This window comes from Parasteatoda tepidariorum, chromosome 6 (assembly GCF_982258835.1).
Source record: "Parasteatoda tepidariorum strain Cologne lab strain chromosome 6, Ptep-v5.0, whole genome shotgun sequence".
In the NCBI taxonomy this organism is placed as follows: Eukaryota; Metazoa; Arthropoda; class Arachnida; order Araneae; family Theridiidae; genus Parasteatoda; species Parasteatoda tepidariorum.
This window is the reverse complement of record NC_141760.1, coordinates 44,790,131-44,814,271: the sequence shown is the minus strand read 5'-3', so window position 1 is coordinate 44,814,271 and position 24,141 is coordinate 44,790,131. Positions and strand designations below refer to the sequence as shown.

At 28.0% G+C, this 24,141-nt stretch overlaps 1 protein-coding gene and 1 long non-coding RNA gene across 2 annotated transcripts in view; one reads left to right on the top strand and one right to left on the bottom strand.

Annotated features, from left to right (window-relative positions):
• Positions 1–16,804, top strand: part of LOC107447225 (sodium/calcium exchanger 3) — a 297,552-nt gene extending 280,748 nt beyond the window's left edge. Inside the window, exon 10 of the mRNA XM_043039409.3 lies at positions 553–16,804. Coding sequence (XP_042895343.1) covers positions 553–929 — 377 coding nt within the window. The 3' untranslated portion in view covers positions 930–16,804. The remainder of the gene's footprint in view (positions 1–552) is intronic.
• Positions 8,260–24,141, bottom strand: part of LOC122268840 (uncharacterized) — a 34,071-nt gene continuing 18,189 nt past the window's right edge. Inside the window, exons 2-4 of the long non-coding RNA XR_006224706.3 lie at positions 18,218–18,278; positions 15,812–15,882; positions 8,260–8,398 (exon numbers count right to left, since the gene is read on the bottom strand). This is a non-coding gene — a long non-coding RNA (uncharacterized LOC122268840). The remainder of the gene's footprint in view (positions 8,399–15,811; positions 15,883–18,217; positions 18,279–24,141) is intronic.

Below are 24,141 nucleotides of genomic sequence, written 5' to 3'. Positions count from 1 at the left end.
AGTAAATTAGATTTTTTTTCTAGTTCTTTATTTGAATTAATAAAAATAAAGAAATTAAAATAAATAAATAAAAAAAGCTCAATTTAACTTACGTCAACAAAATGGAAAAGTATCAGAAAAACTAATTGCACTAAATTTTATGTAATATACTGTAGAAATATATAGGATATTTCAGTAAAATTAAAGCACATGAGGCTATATAATGATTAGACAGATTTTCAATTTTTTCCCAAAAGCGTTTTTGAGAGAATTTTTGGTAAAAAACTACATTATTTCTTTCAAGCAATGGGATCTTTTTCTGTATTGCTCTGTTACCAAGTAGAAATTTCGGATTCTTATGAAAGACTTATTCGAAAATATTACTAGGAAACTATTTACAGTCTAATTTTATTGGAAAACATATGGCTTGTCAGTGAATTGCAAAACCCCAACCAAAGTTTTTACTGTATCATTAATCAACATTTATAGAACTTTAGGTAATAGAACTTTCAAGATCTCTGTGGTATTGTATTTTATTAATATTGGTATCAATATGTTTCGTACTTTTTATAGATACCTTCGCCAGTAAAGTTGCAGCTCAAAATGACAAGTATGCTGATTCATCAATTGGAAATGTAACCGGAAGCAATGCCGTCAACGTCTTTCTTGGAATCGGCATTGCCTGGTCAATCGCTGCTATTTACCACGCCTCCAAAGGAGAGCCGTTCAGGGTTCAACCTGGAAACTTGGCATTTTCTGTCACATTATTTTGTGTTTGTGCTTTTATCTCTTGCACGGTTCTCATGTTGCGTAGAAGTGCCGTGGTCGGAGGAGAACTCGGGGGTGCCATGCGATACAAGGCCCCTACTGTTATTCTCTTTGTAGGATTGTGGGTATTTTACATCTTCATGTCCAGCCTTGAGGCATACGAGGTTATAAAAGGCTTCTAGAGAGTGGCCTACAGAAATAAATACGAAGTCGATGATGTGGAAGCTGAAGTTGATTTCCTTCCAGAAGTTGTCGTTCTATGTAATGATTCAAAAGTTAAAAAGCTTTTAAGTATGTGCACAGAAGCACTGGATTTCTGAGACCGATTATAAAGCTGCAATATTATGAAAAGAGGTTGAGGAAATGGTAGAGAAGATTCAGTGTATTCTCTTTTCATTTTGCTAAAGCAATTTCTTGAATGTTTGGAAGCACTACTTTAAAGTTTAATTTAACCTATCATCCATACAAAATGTCTGGATTTCATACATTTGACAGACAGACAATAATTTTCTTGTTTCGATCTCATTTTGTCTGCATTAGTGAGCGCTGGATTAGAGCAATTGTTGTTCTGATTCCAAGTTTTCAAATATTGTTTTCCTTTCCAGAGTATTGTTCAAGAGTAGTGGTCATCGTATGGGATACTATAATATACAGCTAGCACAGAACTTGAATCAAGCATTACTGAAGTGCATTATCAAGAACTTTATTAAAATATGGATATATTTGATATTTCGAACTATAGAAAATAGCTTTAAAAATCGTTTGGCTTTAGTAAATGGTAACGATAGGAGCTTTTGAACTCATAGAGAATTTGAATTTCCGAATCTCAGTTAAATATTTAGTTTAGCCCACAACATAAAAGAGCTATCTCTATTTGGAGTATTAAAGAGAACATATTTTTAATTTATCATGTTATTTATTTAACACATTCTGCAATTGATTCCTTATATTTCGTGGAATTTAAAGAGTAAAAGCTATTAGCCTAATTTTGTCGTGCAATAAATTTTCATAATCAGTGCCAAGGTCAACGGTTGAAGAAACCATTTGTGGACATGTGTGTGCCATGTTTTTCATTCCAATTTCTAATTTAAATCTTCTATTTGCATTGAGATGTTTTGCCACTGCATTTTTTCGTGTAAATTTTATCTGATTTCATGGCAGCCGAATCTAGTCACGTGTTATTTCATGGGCAGCCATGTAAAATCATTATATTTCAAAGATCAGACGTCTTCTCTACTTATGAATCGCGCCATTTTTAGCACTCAAGTCATTATTGTGGATCATAATTATAAGGAGTGATACAAAGAGGACTCATTATTACTGTATGCGTCGTCGAGATTTTATTTACTTTGAATGTTTAAAAACTAAAATGTTATTTAATAACTAATGTTTAACCTATTGTTAGATATATAATTTTAAACTATTTCTGATTTCTTTTTTGAATTACTTAGTTCTTTCACTTTGACAGTGAAGTGTTTCGATTCTCAACTATGAATGTCTTGCGAAAGTGATTATGTGTAAATTATTCTTAAAAATACTCTCCGGCGTAAAAAATTCATGTACATGGGTTCTTTAACGTGCAATCTGATTTATTGATACTATAAAAATGTAAAACACTGTCATGAAATCTCCACTGTTGATGTAAATGAAATTAATTTAAAAGAAGAGTTCTGTAAACATCTATCAATTCATGTACGCCTTCATAAAACCTAAAATAAATTTGGAAAAAAATCGCATTTTGCTGATAAGCCGATTGAGAGTTTTGTACACTTCAAAATTTCGAAGTTAATTTTAATTATTTTTTAGTTGAGTTTCATTATTTTTTTAAAACTCGTCTGTTCTTGAAGTTTCATGTTTTTGAAGATCTTATCTCGTATCGCTCTGAATTGGTTAACACTTTTAACACACTATCATACAATTATTGAATATTTATTTTTAATATTAAATTTATAATTAATTTATTGTAAGAAATAAACCTTCTTTTAGACAAAGCTACTTTAGGTTATTACAGCAAAATAGATCAATAAATTCTACCTATAGAAAAATAGATATATAAAAGAATTGAAATGCAATCTTTATTTCAAAAGTAAATTTGATACTGTTGTATGTTTTAAAAAGATAAAGAAGTTGATCTAAAATTTTGCAAGAGACATTATTAAGTATATAATATTTTTTTACATAATTGACTCAAGTTATTAAAGAAATATCAACAATTATCCCTTCTCGAATAATTAAGTTTTAATTTTGCATCAATGGTTTATCCCGATTTTAGCCAAACAAATGTATCCGTATCCAATCATTAGCTAAAAGATTGATTGGAGATGTAAAACTCTTTGGATACGTATACTTAAAGTGGTATAAATTTAAAATTATATATTTGATTTCAAAAATTACTATATATTCTAAGATGATTCTCTTACTATAATATTCCAGTAAAGTTTGTTGTAGTTGTCTCATATCATTTATGAAGTTAATATATCAAAGCAACACACTAAATAAAGAAATGTGATATCAGAATAACGTAAGAAATTATTTATTATTTGCAAGTATTCATAATGAGAGGTTAGCTATGAAATTGTTTTTTATTTAAAGTTCATTATTCTGTAACTAATGCCTTTTTAAACAAATACATCAGATTCTCATGCTCATGTTGTCTTTATATAAACTTGTTAATAGCGTGAATAGGCTTAAAAATGCTTCTTTCGAAAACTCAAATGATTGATCTGCTAAGTTACACAGATTTTCGAACATATTAATAGCTTTGGCAAACTGACAAAATTATGGTAAAAAGTTAGCTTCCATGAAATTATTAAATAAAATGTAACAAATTCTTGTATAATACAATAAACTAAAAATCCTATATGTTTACTTGATTAAAAACTTCATATGCCTTAAAAATATACAAATTAAAATAACAGTAGACATGCTCCAAGCGCTAAAAAATAGGCTCCCTTTTTCAAGACTTGCCAAACGTGAATGAGAGAAAACTAAAGTAATTTGAAATACAAAACGTAAAGCTGCCAACGGAAACTGGAAGAATAAAAGGTAGAAATAAAACTTTAGAAGTCACCGTTGCAGAGAGAGAGAAATATAAAAAACAGAACAAGAAAACCACAGTAGCTTAGAAATGGCAAATAAGAATAAAAAGTATTTCCACGCGCTATGGAGAAGTGGTGAGGAACCTATGTCGCTAATAAAAGAACCAGCATCCATATGAATAAAACAAGATTCCAGGGCATCAAGATAAGCTGATGTGATCGGGATGGATATAATTTTGGCATTTTGAAACATTTCGACTGTTTCCAATTTGTATATTTTTTAAACGAAAAAAGTTTTTAATTTCATATTGCTTCAGTTTCTGGGGACTATTTATTTAATCCTATACGTTAACTAGAAATACAGAAAAAAATTAAAAAGATGTGTCTTCTTATATTAACATATAAAAATACGCGTCTTGTGCAGAATTATAAAGATGTGTCAAGCATGTTAATATGTTTACTACATGTTTATTATTTTTACAACAGTAACTTAAATTTTAAAAAAAATGGTCAGATAACAAATGATGAAATTGTATAGGATTAATATCCTATATGACCACAAAAAATACATACTTTTAAAGCATACTAAAATCAACAGGCACAATTATGCTTATTTAAACTCTCTTACGTTTATACCAACATTTCTGTAATGTTTCTTTACATTATTAGCCTCTTCTGGCCTGCTTAGCGATAACAGAATAATAGGTATCTTCTAGGTAACTTTGAGACTTCGTTTATAATAATAACAAAGCAAAACTTTATGTTGTATAGAAATTATGAAACCTTTCATTTGGTTTAATCCATGACAAATCCGTTAATTTATTTAATTTAATACTTGTTGCAATGTAATAATTATCAGTATACTGAATATACAATATACTGATTATAGCAGTACACAAAATTTAATTACTAATATGTTGACGTATGCCTGTTTAGGCAGAGGGGGTGCGATTGTTCTTGCTTTTCAGTGGCGCCATCTATGGCCAAGAATTCGACTTCTGCCACTCCTTACGTCACACCCGTTTACAGGGCGAAATCATTCATACATCCATTCATTACTAATATAATTATTATAATTGCTTTAATCGTTGCCAAAAACTATTAACATCTTAAAAAGACTAACTGTACTATGATTGGGTTACTTTTCTGATGAAATAAGTATACAATTTGCATAATTCCGTCAATCAATGTATAAATTTGTTGTTCGACTCGATGAAAATAAAATTAATATTTTTTTTTAATATGAAACCCAGTTTACTTGAACATACGTAACTTACATAAATAAAATTTGAAAAAAAAACTTGATTTTTATTTCTGCCTTTTGAAAAATATTTTCATGTTGTTTTTAAAAATTGCTATTCTAACACATCATTACCCTTGTTAGGATGTCGTTTGACCTGTTATATGAACAAACACGGAGGATGAAATAAATGTCAGACAAAATAAAACACACTAGTACTGAACTTTTTGGGCTTCAATGCCACATAAACCTTTTAGTGAAAGAAAGAAGTAAATAACTTAGTGATTAATTTTTCTTCGTAAACTATTATAAAACACTTTACCCACAAAACACTAATAAATGTAAAACCAGTTACAAACAATTCAATAGATCAAAGATGTGTCATTGAAAACCAGTATTTAACAGCTGATAAAAATTCAATTAATTGCATAAATAAAATTAATACCCTTTTAAATTAATAAAATTAATACCCTAAAATTAACCCTTTACAAACAATTCAATAGACAGATATTAATTATTTAATGAATTAATTATTTAATGAAAACCGATTATTTTACAGCTGAATAATTAAACATGAAATAAATTCAAAACTTGTTATGAACAGCTTAATACATCGTTGTGTAACGGAGATCTGAAAAATAATTAATACCCATATACGAACTTTTTACTTATTTCTTGTTTATCTTTAAGTACTTTTTTACACTATGTATTGGGTAAATGCCATGTTAAAAAAAAAAGGGGAAATTTTTTTTTCCAGCTAATGATTAACATAAAAATAATATTTTTACGCTTCGCTTAATGGATAGAAATTGTATTATGATGATCACAAAGTCTTTTACGAGTTAATAAGCAGAAACAATTTCTGTAAAGCGAGTATTTCATGGTCAAAAATGGATGCAACGCAAACAGAGATCTTGTAGCGTACATATGGTGAACATATGGTGATATATGGTGATATAATGGTGAACAGTCTTGTGAATATGAAGATGGATGTTTTACAGCTTAATAGGTAAAAATCATGTTATTTAAAATCAAACAAGTATCATATGATCAAACCAAACATGCATGAGATTCATTAAAAACCTCTGTTGCAAACAGCCCAATTGATTAACTGTCGTTTTGTTATGAGCTCCGCGTATTTTACAGCTACGCGATGAAAATGGAATACTACGTTCAATAGGACATTATATTCTGGATATTTTACTGCGTTAAAGCCACTTTATTAAAAATACCTAGTCTTTTTTAAAAATTTATTTGGCAACAGGAAAGATTTATTTTCAAATTGATTTTGCCAGGAGGATTATACAACAGTCATGCCCATTCACATTTCACCTCTTCATGGTATTTTCGGCTTCCTCCGACAACATTTTTCATTTTAAGAGTTCTAATTTTAAACTGGATATACAATGTATCAGAAATTTAATGTCTGTTCATGTTTTAAAAGCATTAATTATTTTCTATGTGAAAAACTTAGATAGCTTCCTGTATTATGTCTAGCTTAAAATGAAGACTACTTATGGTGTGGTCTTTGCTTATTTTTGTGCAAAATGAATTATATCTAAGGATATGCTTTATGATTTAGAGTAATATAATAATTTTTATAGACACTTTTTCTATAATATTTTAAATAGTAAGTAAACTTAAAAATAAAAACGTCCTTAATTATTAACATTAACTTCCATGAGCAAAGTATATGGTTTAATTTTGAACAATATATCATGAAAATAGTTTCATTCACTGTTTTTAAGTATATTAAATGTAAATGTTATAAAATATACTTCATTTAATTCAAATTATATGTATGCATTTATAGCTATTGACTGCTACTATGTACTTTTTTGTGAATGTTGGGCTACTGCCATATTGCCATAAACACATTTCTACTTATGATCATCTAGTTAACAAAGCTTTCGACATTTTTATTCATTAAAATCTTCTCCACTACCTACGAAATTTGCAGATAATTAATTAGTATTTATATATTAGAACAGCATCCATATTTTTTAATCGCCTTTGTTCCAGCTCGTAAAGGCGTCAATTTTAACTTAAAATGTGATGTCATCATTTAAATTAATGGCAAATGAAATATTTCGTGTAAAAATAAAAATCCTTTGGCGAGGAAAAAAAATATGTTGGCGCTGTTCTGTTATGAAGTCAGTGTAATACTATTTATTATAATAGACTAAAAATAAATGTAAGTTTTCTTCCAAACTTCTTCTGCAGTGGATACATTAATTAATCAGTAATCATATATATTAATTACTTGTCTTTCAAAGTATAAGCCATAAAAAGAATTTGAATGAATGATGTTTTATCCTTAAAATTATAGACTTCATTCTCACATGTAACGATAGTTATTTCAGCAAAGATTGCATCAGAAAAAATTCAAATAAAGCTCTGCTATGATTTCACTTTTCTTGGAACATTATTTTATTTTTATTTTTCTAATTCTGGATCTATTTTTAAAAGTCATATTTCAATATTATTAGTTTTTAATATCATTAATTCACAATATTTTTATTATTATTTTTATATTCGAATAATTTTATAAGCATTTGTAATCGTGTCTTGTACTTAGTTTTATTTCAAAATAAGCTTAAAAACATATCCTTACTAGAAAGGAATTGTTCTACGTTACTTAATATTTTAGCTCCAAAAAATGAGCCTAAAATTTAAGAAGGAATGAGAAATGTTTTCTATTGAATTCATATTTATTGAATATTGAAAAGAAATCATGAACATAGTTCCTTTAAGAAATACCGAAAAGAGTTCATGAAAAATTGAATAACTTGGAGAAGAAATTAATTTATTAAAAAACAGTCGATCTTTTTTTCAAAGAAAAACCTTTCATGCTTTTTTAAAAATATTTTGCTAAATAAAAGGTAGCATTCTTATTGAAACAACTTATCAACTAATGTGAGAATTTGTCTTTAAATCTCTATAAGTGTTTTCAAATTAGATCATATTTTATAGTCAGAAACTATTAAGAAAAGTTCGTCTAGAATATCAATCAAAGCATAATATAGAGTAAATTGGAATAGTACTTCGCCATTTAACGATATACAATTTTATGACATTTAAACACAGGAAGCAAGCGATTTAATTTAATAGTGATTAAAAGATTGATATTTCAGACTTAACTTGAAGTTGTTTAAATATCTAGAAATCTCTTAAACAACGAAATAAGGTTTTATTAGTAAATTTCCAGTGGAAGAAATGTTCTAAGTATATTTCAGAAATTTTAATACACGCTTTAATCAACAATTTGAAGATACAGCCTTAAAATCAAAACTCAAATTTTTCATCACTAAATAAGACCAGTTGAGGAAACATCGTCACAGCTTTGCTCCAAATCTTTTTCAGCTCTGCTGATCTGGAAAAAAAATGTGAAGGTATTTATTTGATTTGGCCTAGCCACTGTGCCCACATAAATCATTGAAACCCCATTTAAAATAATTTGAAGAAAGATTTTTGGCATTGAAGACATTTGGCTTAAGATTGGATTTGAGGACATATGGCTTAATTTTTCGAAAAATCTGAAAGGAAACCAACATAAAATTGTTCCAATTCCTAACATGAGGTGATGGTCAGTTTTGATGGTGCCATCAAAAATTAAGATGGTTTTTGATGGAATGTGAGTTGGAAACCAGCAAAATATGTCGTTCCTGATAGATGTTTTTTGTTGGACAATCAAAAAATATCATCAAGAAATGTTGATTGTGTTCATATTGACCCAACATAAATTGGTCCAATTCAGTCTTGATGGTTAGTCTTGATGATACCATCAGGAAGTAAGATGCTTTTTGATGGAAGCTCATGATGGTTACCATCTTATTTATGTTTGTCCATCATAGAAGAACTATCAAAAATTTTGTCTTGGGTGTTTAGCCTACTTGTTAAACTTTTTAATTGTCAACGGTTATTAGTTATCAAGTGATTTAGTTTTGTATAGAAAATTTGTAAAACTCTTCGCAATGAATTCTGAGAATTTAACTCAAAATAAAAAGCTTCAAAAGTAGGCGAAATATATTCAAATTTTCTTCAAAAGTTGTTTTCTTTAAAAACCCCAAAGTTAAAGTATTTTCACAACAGCCAATTATAGAACATGAATGAGATCAGTGTTTGATCAGTGTGCAAGCATTGATTGATGAGATCAGTGTGCAAACTTTTAAAAAGCAGTGTTAAGTCTGAAGATATTTTGCTAAAGAAAAAATGAAATTTTCAAAATATCCTACAATTTTTAGTGAGAAATTTCTGCAGTAATAAAAGGCTGTTTAATTTTACTGGAGCTTTGAATTGTATTTTGATGGAAAATTTGAACTTTGATGCTATTATCTGTACAGTGTACTACTCTATTTATAAATTTTGAAACATAGATCTTAGGAGAAACGTCGAAAGAGGTAAGAGTTGTAAACTCTCATATATTTCAAATGTGAATTTTTCAAGGTAAATATGCTTTTAAATGAATTTAAATAAAATAAATTGAAAGTAGCAGATTGAATTGATTATTAAAATTTATTGCTAGCGTACATTTATATGAAACATTCAATTTTTTAAAATTATTTAAGGTTTAGTACTGAATAAGCACAGCGGAACAATTAAATTCTGAATTTAATTGTTTCATAAATTTAATTAACTTTAAGTAACAAATTAGGAAGTAAAAAAAGTTACGTTTTGAATGTAGGCATAAATTTTCAATTAATTGACTTTTCATATAAAAGTGGATCGTTCTTAGTTAATGTTTTAATTCTTTTTGCATAAAATTGGTCTAATCTAAAATTGCAAAATTACTAAGATATTTAGATTTCGATGACAGGAACATCTGTCAAGGGTAACAAAAAAATATGTTTTTATATTCTACTGAAAAAATAATTTTAATAAGTCTCAAAACTATTTAGAAAATATTTTAAATTTGCAGATATTTTCTTTAATATAGTTATTTTCTAATATTAGGATTTTCAAAATCTGCTCAATAAATTATTTTGATTCGTAAATTCTGCAATTTCTTTTAGTTTCCCATATTTAATCTTTAACCTCCTTGTGAGACTAAGATTAAAATATCTTCTTGACAGTTTGACTTTTTTTAAAAATTTTTTAAAATAAATTTGAAAAAAAAAAACAATTTGCTAAAGGAATTTTTCTTCTAATTTTAAAAACAAAAAAAAATTAAATAAATAAAAAATTTTAATTACACACAGTTTAAGAATCTTTTAAAAGTAAATTTATATAATAATTTTTTTTAAATTGAAATTTTATAAACATTTATTTTTATTTTACGAAAAATTAGAGCAATCACAGATCAATCAAAAAACAAAGCATTATCATTTGGAATCATTTGTTAACGAATTTTAAAAAATACGAAACATTGCATCTTAACCATAGTTATATTTTATAATTTTCCGTGATTTATCATTTTAAAATTTGAAACAAAAATTAAAGACTAGTTCAACACTGTGAAAAAGAATAAAGCCACACATTTGGTATGAATATTTGTTTAAAGTATTAGAAAGATAAAACGTAAATTTTAAATAGTAAAAAAATAGTACCCGTTACCACCTTAAATTTTAAAAATGGTCAAAATGTCTACATAAAATTATTTATTCTTTTTTTTAACAATAGTGTTCCTGAAATTCGTAATTTGGTTACAATAATTGCCGTACTGAAAGAGTCTAAAAAGTTGAAGCAGTTTTAATTTTAAGAGAATGGAGTTATTCTGTCCTTATCTCTATTTGTAAACAAACTACTTTGCACTAAATAAAGTGCAATAATAGCATTTATTTGCAATTGAAATTATTTTCCTACGCTTCACTTGTTCTTTTTGTTGTACCATTTTCATTGAAATGAAAATGTATGTAAAATATGCATTGCAAAATTAAGAATCTTTTTCTGGCAATGGTTAAAACTAATCTAGTAAGAATGTTTCCTTAATTCTCTATTACAAAATTATTGCTTTTATAATTTAATAGTTTAATTTTTTCTGTTGTAATCTGTTTTTCTCCTAGAATTACCTGAAATATTGATAAAAAGTATTATTGTTAAGAAAAAATTGTCTTGTCAAGATTATGAGCTGAGTCGTTCGGAAAGTCTGCAGTCAAATATTAATATATTATTATTGAATTATTTTTATTTTAAAAGTTGAAACAGTTTGGAACGTTTTCCACTGGCTCCTGTCCCTGGACATGGCCAATGTTTTTACCAGTACTCATATTGACAAAACATATCGTTCAAGAAATACAATTCGTCGTTTACAATTATCGTTTTCAATGAAATTATCGTTTGAAAAATACAAATACAATTCTAAAAACTGGAGTATTTTAGTTTTCAATTCATTTTTTCTTACAACGTTTAAAAAAACTGAACATTTGAAATATCTGAGAGGTTGATAAAAAGAATTTGTTTAATTTCTAATCAATGTTTCTAATATTCTATTTTAATAGTTTTTTGTCCATTTTTTCACTGTATATACAAATGTTTTCAGAGATTTTTCTTGATAAATATAATGTTTAAAAATTCTAATATTAAAAAAATATATCTATATATACAATTATATTAAAAAATATGAAGAATATATAAGAAATAAATTTTATGGTGTATCATCTGTTTGTATAGAAAATTTGTTTAATACAATATATGACATGTTAACTATGAAAATATATTTTCTTTCATTATGTGTTTGTGGACATACAATTTAATGTGTTATGGTGCTTTGTAAAATTTAAAATGATGCATGAATTAACTTTAATTGTGGAAGCTGCTTTAATCGGTTTTATCTTTGAACTGTTTAAAAATATGTTCTTACTTATTGTATTACCAGAACAGTTTTCTGAAATTGAAATTGGTAATGCTAAGTAACATTTTTCCTAAAAGTATTTCTTAATATTGTTTCCACTTAGGTATTTTCCAAGTTTCGAGAATTAACACTACAACGCAGCATAATACATAAACATCTTATTACTTACATGAAACAGTGATAATTTCACGAGAAATTATCCCTTGAACAAATTTTGAATGTGATTTATAATTATACTGCTTTGGAGCCTTCAACTAATTCTCAAGATTAATAATATTTATAAGCACTTCATGTTTCTTGATAGAAATTTTTATCGGCTTTCACTATGTATTGATGAGGTTTTTTAATGTTTAAATTTTCCTTCAATCTATATTAAAATTATTATTTTAACCTTTAAATTAACTTAACTACTATTTCCCTGCCTTTTGAAATATTAAATGTCCACATTCAAGAAAAATAATTATTCAGTAGCTCTCAATTAAGCTTAAAAAGATTTTACAACATATACGTGAATCACCTAATATTATCAAAGACTTAAAACAATTTCAAGAATAAAAATATATCTATATAAGTTTTATTAAATAGTTTATTTTGAAATGTTCTAAGAAATGTAAGATTAATAAAGCAAAATGTTTCAATTTTCATATTTAAGCTTTAAATATTGCAAATTTAAAAAAATTCTCTCCTGTGTTATTACTATTTTGACACAAAAAAAAGTTCGAAATTTATATCTTTGATAGCAAATACTTGTAACATACAGAAATTTTAAGAAAAACCTATTTTAAAGAGGAAAATTTCTCTACCAAAAAAGATAAAATTTTAAATAATACTCTCTCTCTCAGAAATATGCAGTTTCCCCCTATACTGAAAATAGAATGTATGTGTAAAGAACTGTTTTTAAACATTCATAATCCCTATCAATTTTAAAGTATCATACTTTAATTATTTCTCTTTAAAGTAAAACTCGCCAGTTTCTTAAAAGCTGAATATTCTTTCTTTTTTTTCTCACTTTTAACTATTTTTGCTTTTCAAAGAAGAGAGAAACAGACTAAATGCTGAACTGTAAAAGAGTTATTTATTATTTAAGATCATTAGCATAAACAAGCAATTTCTCGCCCTAAAAACGAAAATTTTCTCTTCTTACTTGACAATTAAAGCAGCTTTCAAAAATTTAAATCTTCCTTTTTACAATATAATGTATTAAAGTATATTACACTATTTAAGAGTTATTTATATTCGCTTATGACGCGAAATTTATTGATTATGGCGATATATATTCTATTTAGCGTTATGTATAATTTCAGAACACTATTTTTTTTTATTTTTACTGATAAGAAATTTTAGTGGAAAGTGAGGTAAAGCGTGTGTGATTATAAAATATATTCTAATTAGACATTTTAAAATCTTAAATAAGTTTTAATAGACATCATAAGGGAGATATAAACTGTTTCTGAATGGGAAAATATAGATAGAAATATTTACAGCACAGAACTGCAAAATTATCATTACAGAACAGAAATGTTTCAAAAAAAATTTTTTTCTCGTTATTTTTTTCCTAAAACTCACGTAATTCATACTATATATCGTATTTAAAAACATTAATGCTCTCGGTTTAAGACACATAAATCGAAATTTGAAGAAACTGTTATCTGGGAAATGGTTCCGATGAAGCATTTCGTCATATGATTTTCGTTAAAATGTTTAAACTTAATACAACATAGAGATTGACACAAATTATAAAAAAATGCAACTTAAAATTAGTTTTAGTATTCAGTCATCGCTATGAATCGTGCGAGGGAAAAAATGTCTGATAAAAGATGTGCATTTTCGCCTGTACCATTTCTTCATACAGCTCAAAGAATAATAAAATCAGATAAAGCAAAGTTGAAGTACCAATCGTGACTTCATAATGTACAAATAAAAGCTACCCAGCCCTTTAATTTACGTTAATATAAGCTACTATTCTCCTCCTACTGTGCTATGAAAATTGAATGTTATTCTTTAAACTACATTTCGCATCAATATTTACAAAACAAACGAGGAGCAACATAATGCTAAATAGCGTAACATAACATAATGTAATAATATAAGAAGATTAATAAGTGAGGACAAGTAGTTTCATTAAAGATTTGGAAATGTGCACATTGTCAAAATAATCACGATTTCAAATGACAAAATTAAGTTGACTAAATTGCCAACCGGCCTGTGTAGGAGTCAGAGAACTGACCTTACATCAGAAAGGTTCTGGGTTAGAATCCCGGGCAAGGCGTAGATGTTCTTTCAATCTGTCCTTACTGTGGGAGCAACGTTGGCCCACCTAATATGGTGCCCCTGAAAGAGTGGCCAACAAATCTGCCCTTCAGATGCCTGTATGACGAAAGGTCAATCTCCAGGTGGGCATTGGAAGAAAAAAAGTTGACAAAATTAACGAAATACAACGCAAGAATTGCTGAATCGTCAATCTGACGAGTTTTATTGAGAGTGTAAAAAGTTTTGAGAGAGTTATTAAGACAATAAATTGAAAATGTTACATTTACCTCATCCACTCTAACTAATTGTTGCTAGTAAGAATAGACGTAGACTGATTACTTAATATCATTATACTATTTAACTGAATATCTGCAAGTTACGTCTTCGAAGGTAAATCGTGACTGTTGATTCAGAAGCCGATCAGGTTCGACACACACGAATGACGTCACTTACAGGTATCCAATTAAATCTAATTTAAATCACATGGTTAGGCATAATCACGTCACTTCTCGAGTTGCAAGTGTACGTACTAATAAATACTTATAAAGTGTTTTAAATACCGCTCAACTACTCATATCATACTACACAATAAAAAGCAATAAGGAAGTATTAACATATCGCATTTCTCCCAAACAATTAGTAAATAATTTTCAAGATCAAATTGGATGCATCCAATTTCTCACTTCAGATGTTTTGAACTTTACCTCACTTTTTGAATGGAGACTCTTAGGAACTGTTCTTAATTAAATTTGATTACAATAATTAAACTAAAACTATTAACATAGAATCCCCATTTAAAAATTAGGTTATAAGTTTAAAGGGTATATTAAGAAAACATTTTTGTTATCAGTGCTTTGTTTGCTCTCTGTTTATATAAACTTTCGTTAATATAATTGATTTCGCAACTTAAATTCAATATACGTTGTGAAATTTGCTAAAGATAATTTTGTTGCTTAAAGTTAATATAATTATATTCGCAGCTTAAAGAGTAAGTCTAATTAAATACTACGTGGCTTAATGTTACAGTAATTAAATTCACTGTTTAATTTTAATATAATTAATTTTATTGCTTAAAGCTAATAACGTTAACTTCAAACAGACAAAACACTATTACACTGACAGCGATATAATGTTTTTTAAATTTTTTTTTTATTAATTCAAAATATTTCGTTTGAAATTTCAAAAATATGCATTAAACATTACGTTTTTTTAAAAATTATAAATAATGCAGGATTGTTTTGATAGAAGCTACCTTATTTAGATATAAGTCTAGTCTTATTCGCTCGAATTGTTGACGATGAACATTGATACAAACAGTGGGGAAAAAAATCTTCTATACGCAATAATAATTCCATTTTTGACAACCGGGTAAAAGTAGTCAAAGTTATAGTTCTTTATTTGCATTAGAGCTGCACAATGGGCTGTTAGCAACGATCTGAGAAAAATCTCTAAAAATGATCCGAAGACAAGCCACCACAATTTTGAACCTCAGTAGAGGGAATGGCTCACCCACATTGGTAGCTAGACGACCTCTGCAGAGGAAGTTAAGCAGTTTATGATAAAAAAAAATTAGCAAGGACCAATACCGCGTACCCTAGGTCCCTATGCAGACTGATCAAGGAGGTCACCCTCCAGCTCACTGACCGCTGACAGTAATGCTGGACTTCTGTGTTTTACTGGGAGCCGTGTCTCTACACTGCGGACCCCACCGGATAAGAAGGGCAAAAGTTATGAGCAAAAACAAACCTTTTTCCATCCACAGCTTATGTTCAATAAGTAAGGCAACTGCACCAACCACATTTTCAAAGTGCGTTCAACTATAAAAAGAAATTTATGACGGGTTAATGTATAAAAGTGCAGAAACGTGTCATGTTTAATAGTGTTTTTGTTTCTCACTTGATAGAATATTCTTTTACGACTGGCAATGGGTATACTGTTTTATTTCTTTTTCAGCAAGAATTCAATAAAATATATGTTAAAGGCGTCGATTAAGTATTATACCAAGTGTTTTTAACAAACGTCAACCATAACGAACTCTAGATTGGTCTAAATAAAGCAGTCAACAGCTTGCAACTTTAGCTTTTAAGCTTTTCTCTGTTAAAAAATTGCATAGAGTTGAAAAATTTCATTACCTTTTTGAATTTTTTGTTTTTAACAAAAATGGAAAAATTAAAAAGTGCTTGATGTAAATCAGTAATACATTAATTGCATTCCTTATATTTTATAATTTATGCCATGGCTTATACTTTTATGCTCTCTCTTACATTATTAATATACTCAGAGTTTCCATTCACTACACTTCAATTTCTTTCATTCAATTAATATTTTTAAAGCTGTGATAATTTCATTGTGAATCATTCGAATTCGAATTCTGCTTTACTGAAATAAATATAAAATGTTACTTATGGTACCTATGTAGCTTTTATTCCTTAATATTATTTATCTGAATAAACTTTATTGTTAGTTGATACCATATCAAATATATATTTACTTTTATAATGAACCAAAGTGTTGAACTTGTTTTCGTTTAATGTGTTGTTGTGTCCAATATTGCTGTGATTTAAGTTGTTTTGTTAATATTTCCTTTTCACTGCATGGCATCATTGAATTTTGTAAAGTTTGTCAATCTCCCGAAATTTTTGTTTTGTGAACAAATTTCGTGAGAGAGATGTTAATTGATATTTCTTCCATGCTGTACAATTAGTTTAAGTAAATAAAAACACTCTCATGATATCTGTATTTATTTTATCTATTTTTTTAGCACAATGAGTTTAAATATGTATTTCTGTTTGAATATATGTTATTCGTACGAGGTAATATTGGTGAGTTATCAATATTAACTGGATACCTGCATAGGTAAATCATGACATTTGTTGATTCAGAAGCCAATCAGGTTCGACGTACACGGGTGACGTCGCTTACAAGTTTCCAATTAAATTTGATTTAAATTACATGAGGCACTAGCACTTCGCTTCTATTAGAGTTGCAAATAACCAATTACCACTAAGAAATACTGCTCAAAACTGAATGACATATCGCTACAATTAAAACAGCTAAAATAATTATAGAATTTTATTATTATTTGTCCCCCTTTCCAATGACTTGAGGTTATTGGATAAGTAAAATATGTTTTTAGAAGTACATCGCACCAAAATAAAAATCAACCTTATTTTTCCGCATCTAACATAACGCTAATGTTTCTGACCAGCTCCTGATAGTCAACTTTCCTGATGAATTTGCCCTTTCGTAAATACTTTTTTTCACTCCAATCACCATTGATTTTTTTATTATTTAGGATAATTAGGCTGCACGTTTAAGAAGATCAATTATTTAAAAAAATCAGTATTTTTTTTAAAAATGTTTTCAAACTACTAAAGCTGAAGTGGATCAGTAACTTACGAGTTGCATACAAGACTATCACAATTTTCGAGAATATATTCTCACAAATACAAAGTTGCTTCGTTAAGTTTAGTATAGCCTTTAATGTTAACAATGGTTGGTTTGTCATTAATTCTGATTATATTTTAACTAAATTAATTTATGAAATGAGATATTTGCTTTAAAATATATCAGTATTTAAAATATATCAGTTTAAGGAGATCAATTATTTAAAAAAATCAGTATTTTTTCTTAAAAATGTTTTCAAACTACTAAAGCTGAAGTGGATCAGTAACTTAATAGTTGCATGCAAGACTATCACAATTTTCGAGAATAGATTCTCACAAATACAAAGTTGCTTCGTTAAGTTAAGTATAGCCTTTAATGTTAACAATGGTTGGTTTGTCATTAATTCTGATTATATTTGAACTAAGTTAATTTATGAAATGAGATATTTGCTTTAAAATATGATATATCACGTTTGAAACTTTTTAGTGTCTTATTATAGTTTCTAAATATCGCCAGAGGAACCTAAATTAATAAGATTCTCATAAGTTAAATACGTTATAATCTCTTGTGAATCTTCCCTTCTCTTTTATAAGTATAAAATCAATGAAAACATTGAAAATAATAAAAAGAGCTTGAAGCAAATACTGCTTTAGTTAAAACAATAATTATTGTATTAAATAATTTCAAAGGCAAAACCGTAATTACAAGGCACATCCATATATAATATATAAAGCACAACCTTTACATAATTAATATACAGCTTACCATTCCATGGCTGCTAGTGATGCTTAACAGATAATCTTAATATCAGCTTAGCATACCGTTCCTACGAAACAAAAGACAGATTAATTTTTCTACAAGAAGACATCCCAAACATACAATTAAAACAACGTTCTTTACAAATTTAAAATATTAATGAAGTTAAGTTCCTTAGTATATTTTCTCTTTTATTACCAAAACAACTTAATGTCGAAATTTGATATTTAATGCGCAGAGAAATATTTAAAGAGTTTTCCCTCTAATGTTAGATAATATAAAAAGAAGACGCGTTTTTTTTTCAATGGCTAATAAAAAGGCAACATCCACCCTCTTTAACGCCAAGCTAAGAAAAAAGCTTATTAATATTATTATTGTTGAATAAGTGTATCGGAAAGTCATATTTTGTTTAATTTAAGAGTATAAAATAAATTGTTTAGCTTTACCATTGAGGTTCAGTGTATTTTTATGACAAGTTTTTACCCACGAGACTGGTCCATCGAGCTGGGATGCTCTTTAATTCGAACCTTTTATGTCGAAGGTGATAATTTTGTTGTGGACTTCAATAAGCAAAGCATGGATGATTTATTTAAGTTGAAGCGAGTCGTCAAAAGTAAGGGTACAAAAGAAACCAATTCTATTGAAGCTTTATTAGAAGATTCAAGTTTTCATGTTGAACATTGTGATATCTGCTTGCGTGAATTTAAGTGAACTTAATTTAGAAGTCTCGAATCGATTTAAGGATATCTTAGTAAGTTGCGATGAAGAAAAACTTTTCGGGATATTAAATAAATTGGATAATTTTAAATTATCTTTGAAAGTTCGAAACAATGAGTTCACAAGTCAACAGTTCACTTAAGCTTCGACTTCACTTTTTCCAGATACTTGGAAGGCTAATACTAATCTTTTGAATTTAAAATTGCCAACTTTTCCAGGTGATCTTTTCACTTGGATATCATTGCGGGATTTATTCTCGACCACTGTTCGTAAAAATAAGTTACTGTCAATTTTTCAAAACTTACAATGTCTGAAATTATCGGTAAAAGGGGGAGCACTATCGGTAAGGAATTTGATTAACATTTTGGATGTTAATTTTGGCGAGACTTGGATCACATTTAGAAAGATATATCACAATGAAGTAGACCTTGTTTATTATCATTTAGAAAAATTATTTATGCAGCCTAGTTAGCAATTTGAACTAGCTAAAGATTTGAGGATGTTTGCTAACATATCAGATGATTGCTTAAACAATTTGCAAATTTTAAAACTACACATTAATAGATGGGATTCGGTTTTAGTTTACTGCTTTCGAAGGGAACTAAACAAGAATTCATTGAGAGAATGGGAATTATCTCAAATGAAGAATAAATTACCAAATTTTGAAGTGTTAAAGTTATTTTTAGACAAAAGGGCACGTTCAATTAAAACGACAACTATGCTTTTGTAGAATCCGAAGTTTAATCCTTTAACTGGCCATTTATTTCTAGTAAAGGTAAATTAAAGTATTTTTGGAATTGAAATTGATATAGGAATAGTAATTCATATAAAAAAAGAACTCGTTTAGCTTATAATTGTTTATTTACTAAGTTTATTTACCACGACCTATTAGGAACTTGTTAATTTTTATTTTTCGTTATTTATAGAATATATTTTAGAAATCCTACAAACTTCAAAAGGAATTATGTATTTTATAACTTTTATACGTTTTCTTTAACTATTGGCTACCAATTTTATTCAAACGCACTTCAAGAAAGCTGAAGTTATTAACAAATGGAAACCTATATTAAATGCTGTAAAGAAGTTCACCATGGACTTTAAAAATTGGTGGTAAGTATACTTCCCACGGCCTTAGAAAGGGTTAAGTTTTCTGAGGCAAAAAACTTCAAAACGCAAATCCTACAAAGCAAACCGGAATGTTGTATTCTTTGTTAAGGTTCGCAGAGCTTTTATTTATTTTGAAGTTTGTTCAAGAAAGAAAAACTTTAGTTTTAAAAAAGCTTCGCCTTAATTGCTTAAGGATGGGATATTCAGCTGTTAATTGTAAAAGTAAACTGTGCAACTTTTGCTCAAATATCACAGTTTGTTACATCTTAATAAAGAACCTAATTTGACGGCAGTTGGTGATTTAGATGACAAATCATCAGATAGTTATTCTATCGGCACAAAGCTGGTATTCTTCGGACTGTAATAGTTCAGTCAGATAGATGATTCATCTGGACACAGTGTTTGTTTTCGAGCACTTATTGACTCAGTATCAGAACCTAGCTTCATTAGGAAGATTGCGCACAACGTTTACTTTTAAGAAAGAGAAATACGAATATTACTTTATTTGGCCTATCGCCGTAACCCATGACTAAAAATGGAAGTTTTGTAAATGCTATTCTTAGTTCAGAGCGTGATTCAGGATTCAGTTTATACATCTCAGCAGGGCTAAAGAGAATACAAGGGCTAGTTCACTCCGCTCTTAGAGCTGAAGCTACGATTTCCCTCCTTATGACGTCACTGTGTCCACAGATCTCGGAGATCGCAAGCAAAGATATGATAACTTTGCATCTTTCTCTTTGTAAAAATAAGTTAGACTTTTTCTGGTTATTAGCCTTCAAACTTTACGTAATTAACACACTATTTCCGTTCATAAACATAGTTCAAAAAAAACTTTCTTGGTTATTATATTAAAAAAATACCATTTTAAACTTATAAAAATGTTTTGCTAGTTGGTGAAAATGACACGATAAATACTTTATTTTAAAAAGTTCAGTTTTAACTTTAACTATTAAGAAAAATGAAGGCATATATCGACACTTTTTTTATCTACATATTCTTTTATAAAGATAAGTTAAGTTAAATTTAGAATCCCTGATTTTAAAATATGTCGTTAATAGCAATTTGTTCATACTTCATCATTAGGAAACATCAACCTTAACCGCTAATTACTGAAACAAAATAATAATTTAGGTTCATAATGACATTAGAAATTTTACAATTGTTTATAGACATTTAAATTTACGATGATATAATTTATAGATATTTAAATTGAAGAGAATATGATTTTTTTAAAAAATCATAAATATTTAGAATAACTACATTAAAAAATATGTTATGAAATTAGGAGAATTTCAACTATATACTAGATATTTTATTTATACTTTTTACTTACATTTTAATTTTCTTTGACTTTATCTATTTTTTAATTATTTTCACCTGCCTTTCTTTATGAAGTAACGAGGCGGTTTCTATTTAGATAATGAATTTTTATAAAAGTTCTTTACGACAGAATAAACGTATTGCTGTTTTATATTAACTGTGTCATTTCGGAATCCATTCTTTACATAGTTGTTCATTTACTTTAGGGAACACGCGAAAAATTATACTTTTTCCTTTTGTTTTTATATCAGAATTTTTGCAAGTTGCAATCGCGCAAACTGGCATTTCGATAATAGTTTTAAATTCTTGTAAATTCACTGCAAAAACTGAGGAAAGTCATTATAGAAAATAACAAATGTCTTAGAATATCTCGCAAAAAGAAATGATCCAATATTAGTTAGATCTAGTAGGGCCAAACGCTCCGTTCTTGAAGTAAAAGTGCGAGCTTTGCGCCAAAGTGACGTCACTAAAGTGACGTCAGAGGATCGGCGCGGCAAGAGATACTTCAAAGGAGTGAACCAGCCCTTCTATTCTCCTTAGCCCTGACATCTCAGTCTTGGTGTTTCTTAAGTAACTTCCAACTTACCTTAGAATAAAGTGAATTTGAAGAACTTATACTATTTTCATGGACTAGGATTTGCAGATCTGCATGTTAATCGTAAAATAAAATAGATGCGCACTTGGAAGCAAACACAAGTAATTTATGTAAAATTAAATTTTTTTGAATGATGTAAGAAATTGTATACCTTACAATTCAAAATGTGTTTAACTATTATAAAGTAAAATAATAAATATTTATTAACAGTTATTTTTGCATGGAATTATTTTTTTTAATAAACGAATTTTACAATTGTGTGCAACAGTTTTTAATTATTTATCTATCTTAGTGGTCACTCAAATTTTGCTTTAACCAGACAAAAGCTAATCATAAAATAACTGTGCACTAGTTAGCTAACTAGTTTGATCCATTCACCCACCTGCAAAATAAGTATATTCTGTTACTTTTACAGTTAACTGTTATCCTTATTTTATGAAATTTCTATGAAGCGCATTGCTAAAATACTCTACAGAATGTAAATCTGACCAGTAGCTCCAAAATAATAAGAGTGGCCAGTTTCTTTTTCGTTCATCTTCTTTTATTATTATTTTTGCTGACTGAACATCCACACGTATTTATATATATTGTATGCATATATATGCGTACATACCTTTTATGTTTATACGTAGGTAAAATGGAACATGAATTTTCATACACGTATAGAATATACAGGGGATGGACAAAATAATGGAAACACTTCTATACTAATAAAACTTTTAATATTTCTCGAGAAATAATTAAGGAATCATTTCATAACTTCAGAAATGTTTATATAATGCTATTTCATCATTCATTCAATCTCATACTTCTCAATGAAGTTTAAAACTTAGAGGTTTAAAGGACCGACAATGAATTACAAACGGAAAATATTGCTTTTGTACACTCTATGCCAAAAATGTAGGAATAAACTTGTAACTTGTAACAATTATTTTGGTTATTGTATGCAATAATTTAACAAACTTTCGTAAACCTTCCTTAGATATTTATGGAGATATGAATACTTTTATAAAAACTGATTTTTTTTCTTACTTTTTTTATAACTTTAAAAATATTCAATAAATTTAATCAAAATTTTGGGAGCAATTCAAAGTTAATTATAAATTTATTGTTTTAAAATTTTAGAAAAATTTGCTTAAAATTGCGAAGATATGAGTAATTAAAGTAATTCTTCTAAACTGCGCATGCGCAGAAAAATTTAAAATTTTTTTCTCATAATTTTATAATGAATCGTAATGAAAAAAGTCCGATTTAAATATCTCAAGAATTTTAAAAGTTTCAAAAAATTTTCTAAGTGGCCTTTATATGTTTTAAGAAGATCTAAAAATGATAAGGATATTTCTACAAATATTATTTTGTATCATAAGAGAAAATTAAATAACGAGAGATAATTTCTTAGAATAAACTCTTACATACACCGAAATTTGATTGTAAAGGAAAGAAAATAAGCAAAAGAAAAGCTGTTTTTGTGGAGGATGATCCCAAACAAAGCCATGTCATTTTTTAAAATATATCTTGCATATTAGTACGAAATAAAGTTTGTAGAAATCCCTATATTATTTTGAGCTTTCTTTTTTTTTTTTAACAAAATACGAAAACTGCTTAGAAAATTACTAGAAACTTCTGAAATTTCTAAGATATTCAAATCAGAATTTTTTTTTATAGATGCCAAATACGTTTCTCTACAAAATTGTGAGAAAAAAATTGTAAGTTTTTTCCACGCAAGCGCAGTTTAAAAGAACTACTTCATTTACTCATATCTTGCGTAGTTTTAAACAAATTTTCTAAAATTTCAAAGCAATAATTTTGTAATTCATTTTAAATTGCTCTAAATTTTTTTTTACAAAAACGAAAGACAAAAAAATTCGTTCTTTATAAAAATGTATATCTCCATAAATATCAAAACTAGGTTAACGAAAATCTGTGCAATTATCGCATGTGATAACCAAAACAATGGTAAAGAGTTACAAATTTATTCCTACAATTTTTTGGCTTTAAGTGTTCAAAAACAATTTTCCGTTTCTAATTTATTGTCGTTCCCTCAAACCTCTAAAAGCTTCAAAAAAGTATGAGAAATCGCATGATATAAACACTTCTAAAGTTATAAAATGATTCGCTAATTATTTCTTGAGAAATATTAAAGGTTTCATTAGTACAGAAGCGTTTCCATTATTTTGTCCAACCCCTGTATGTG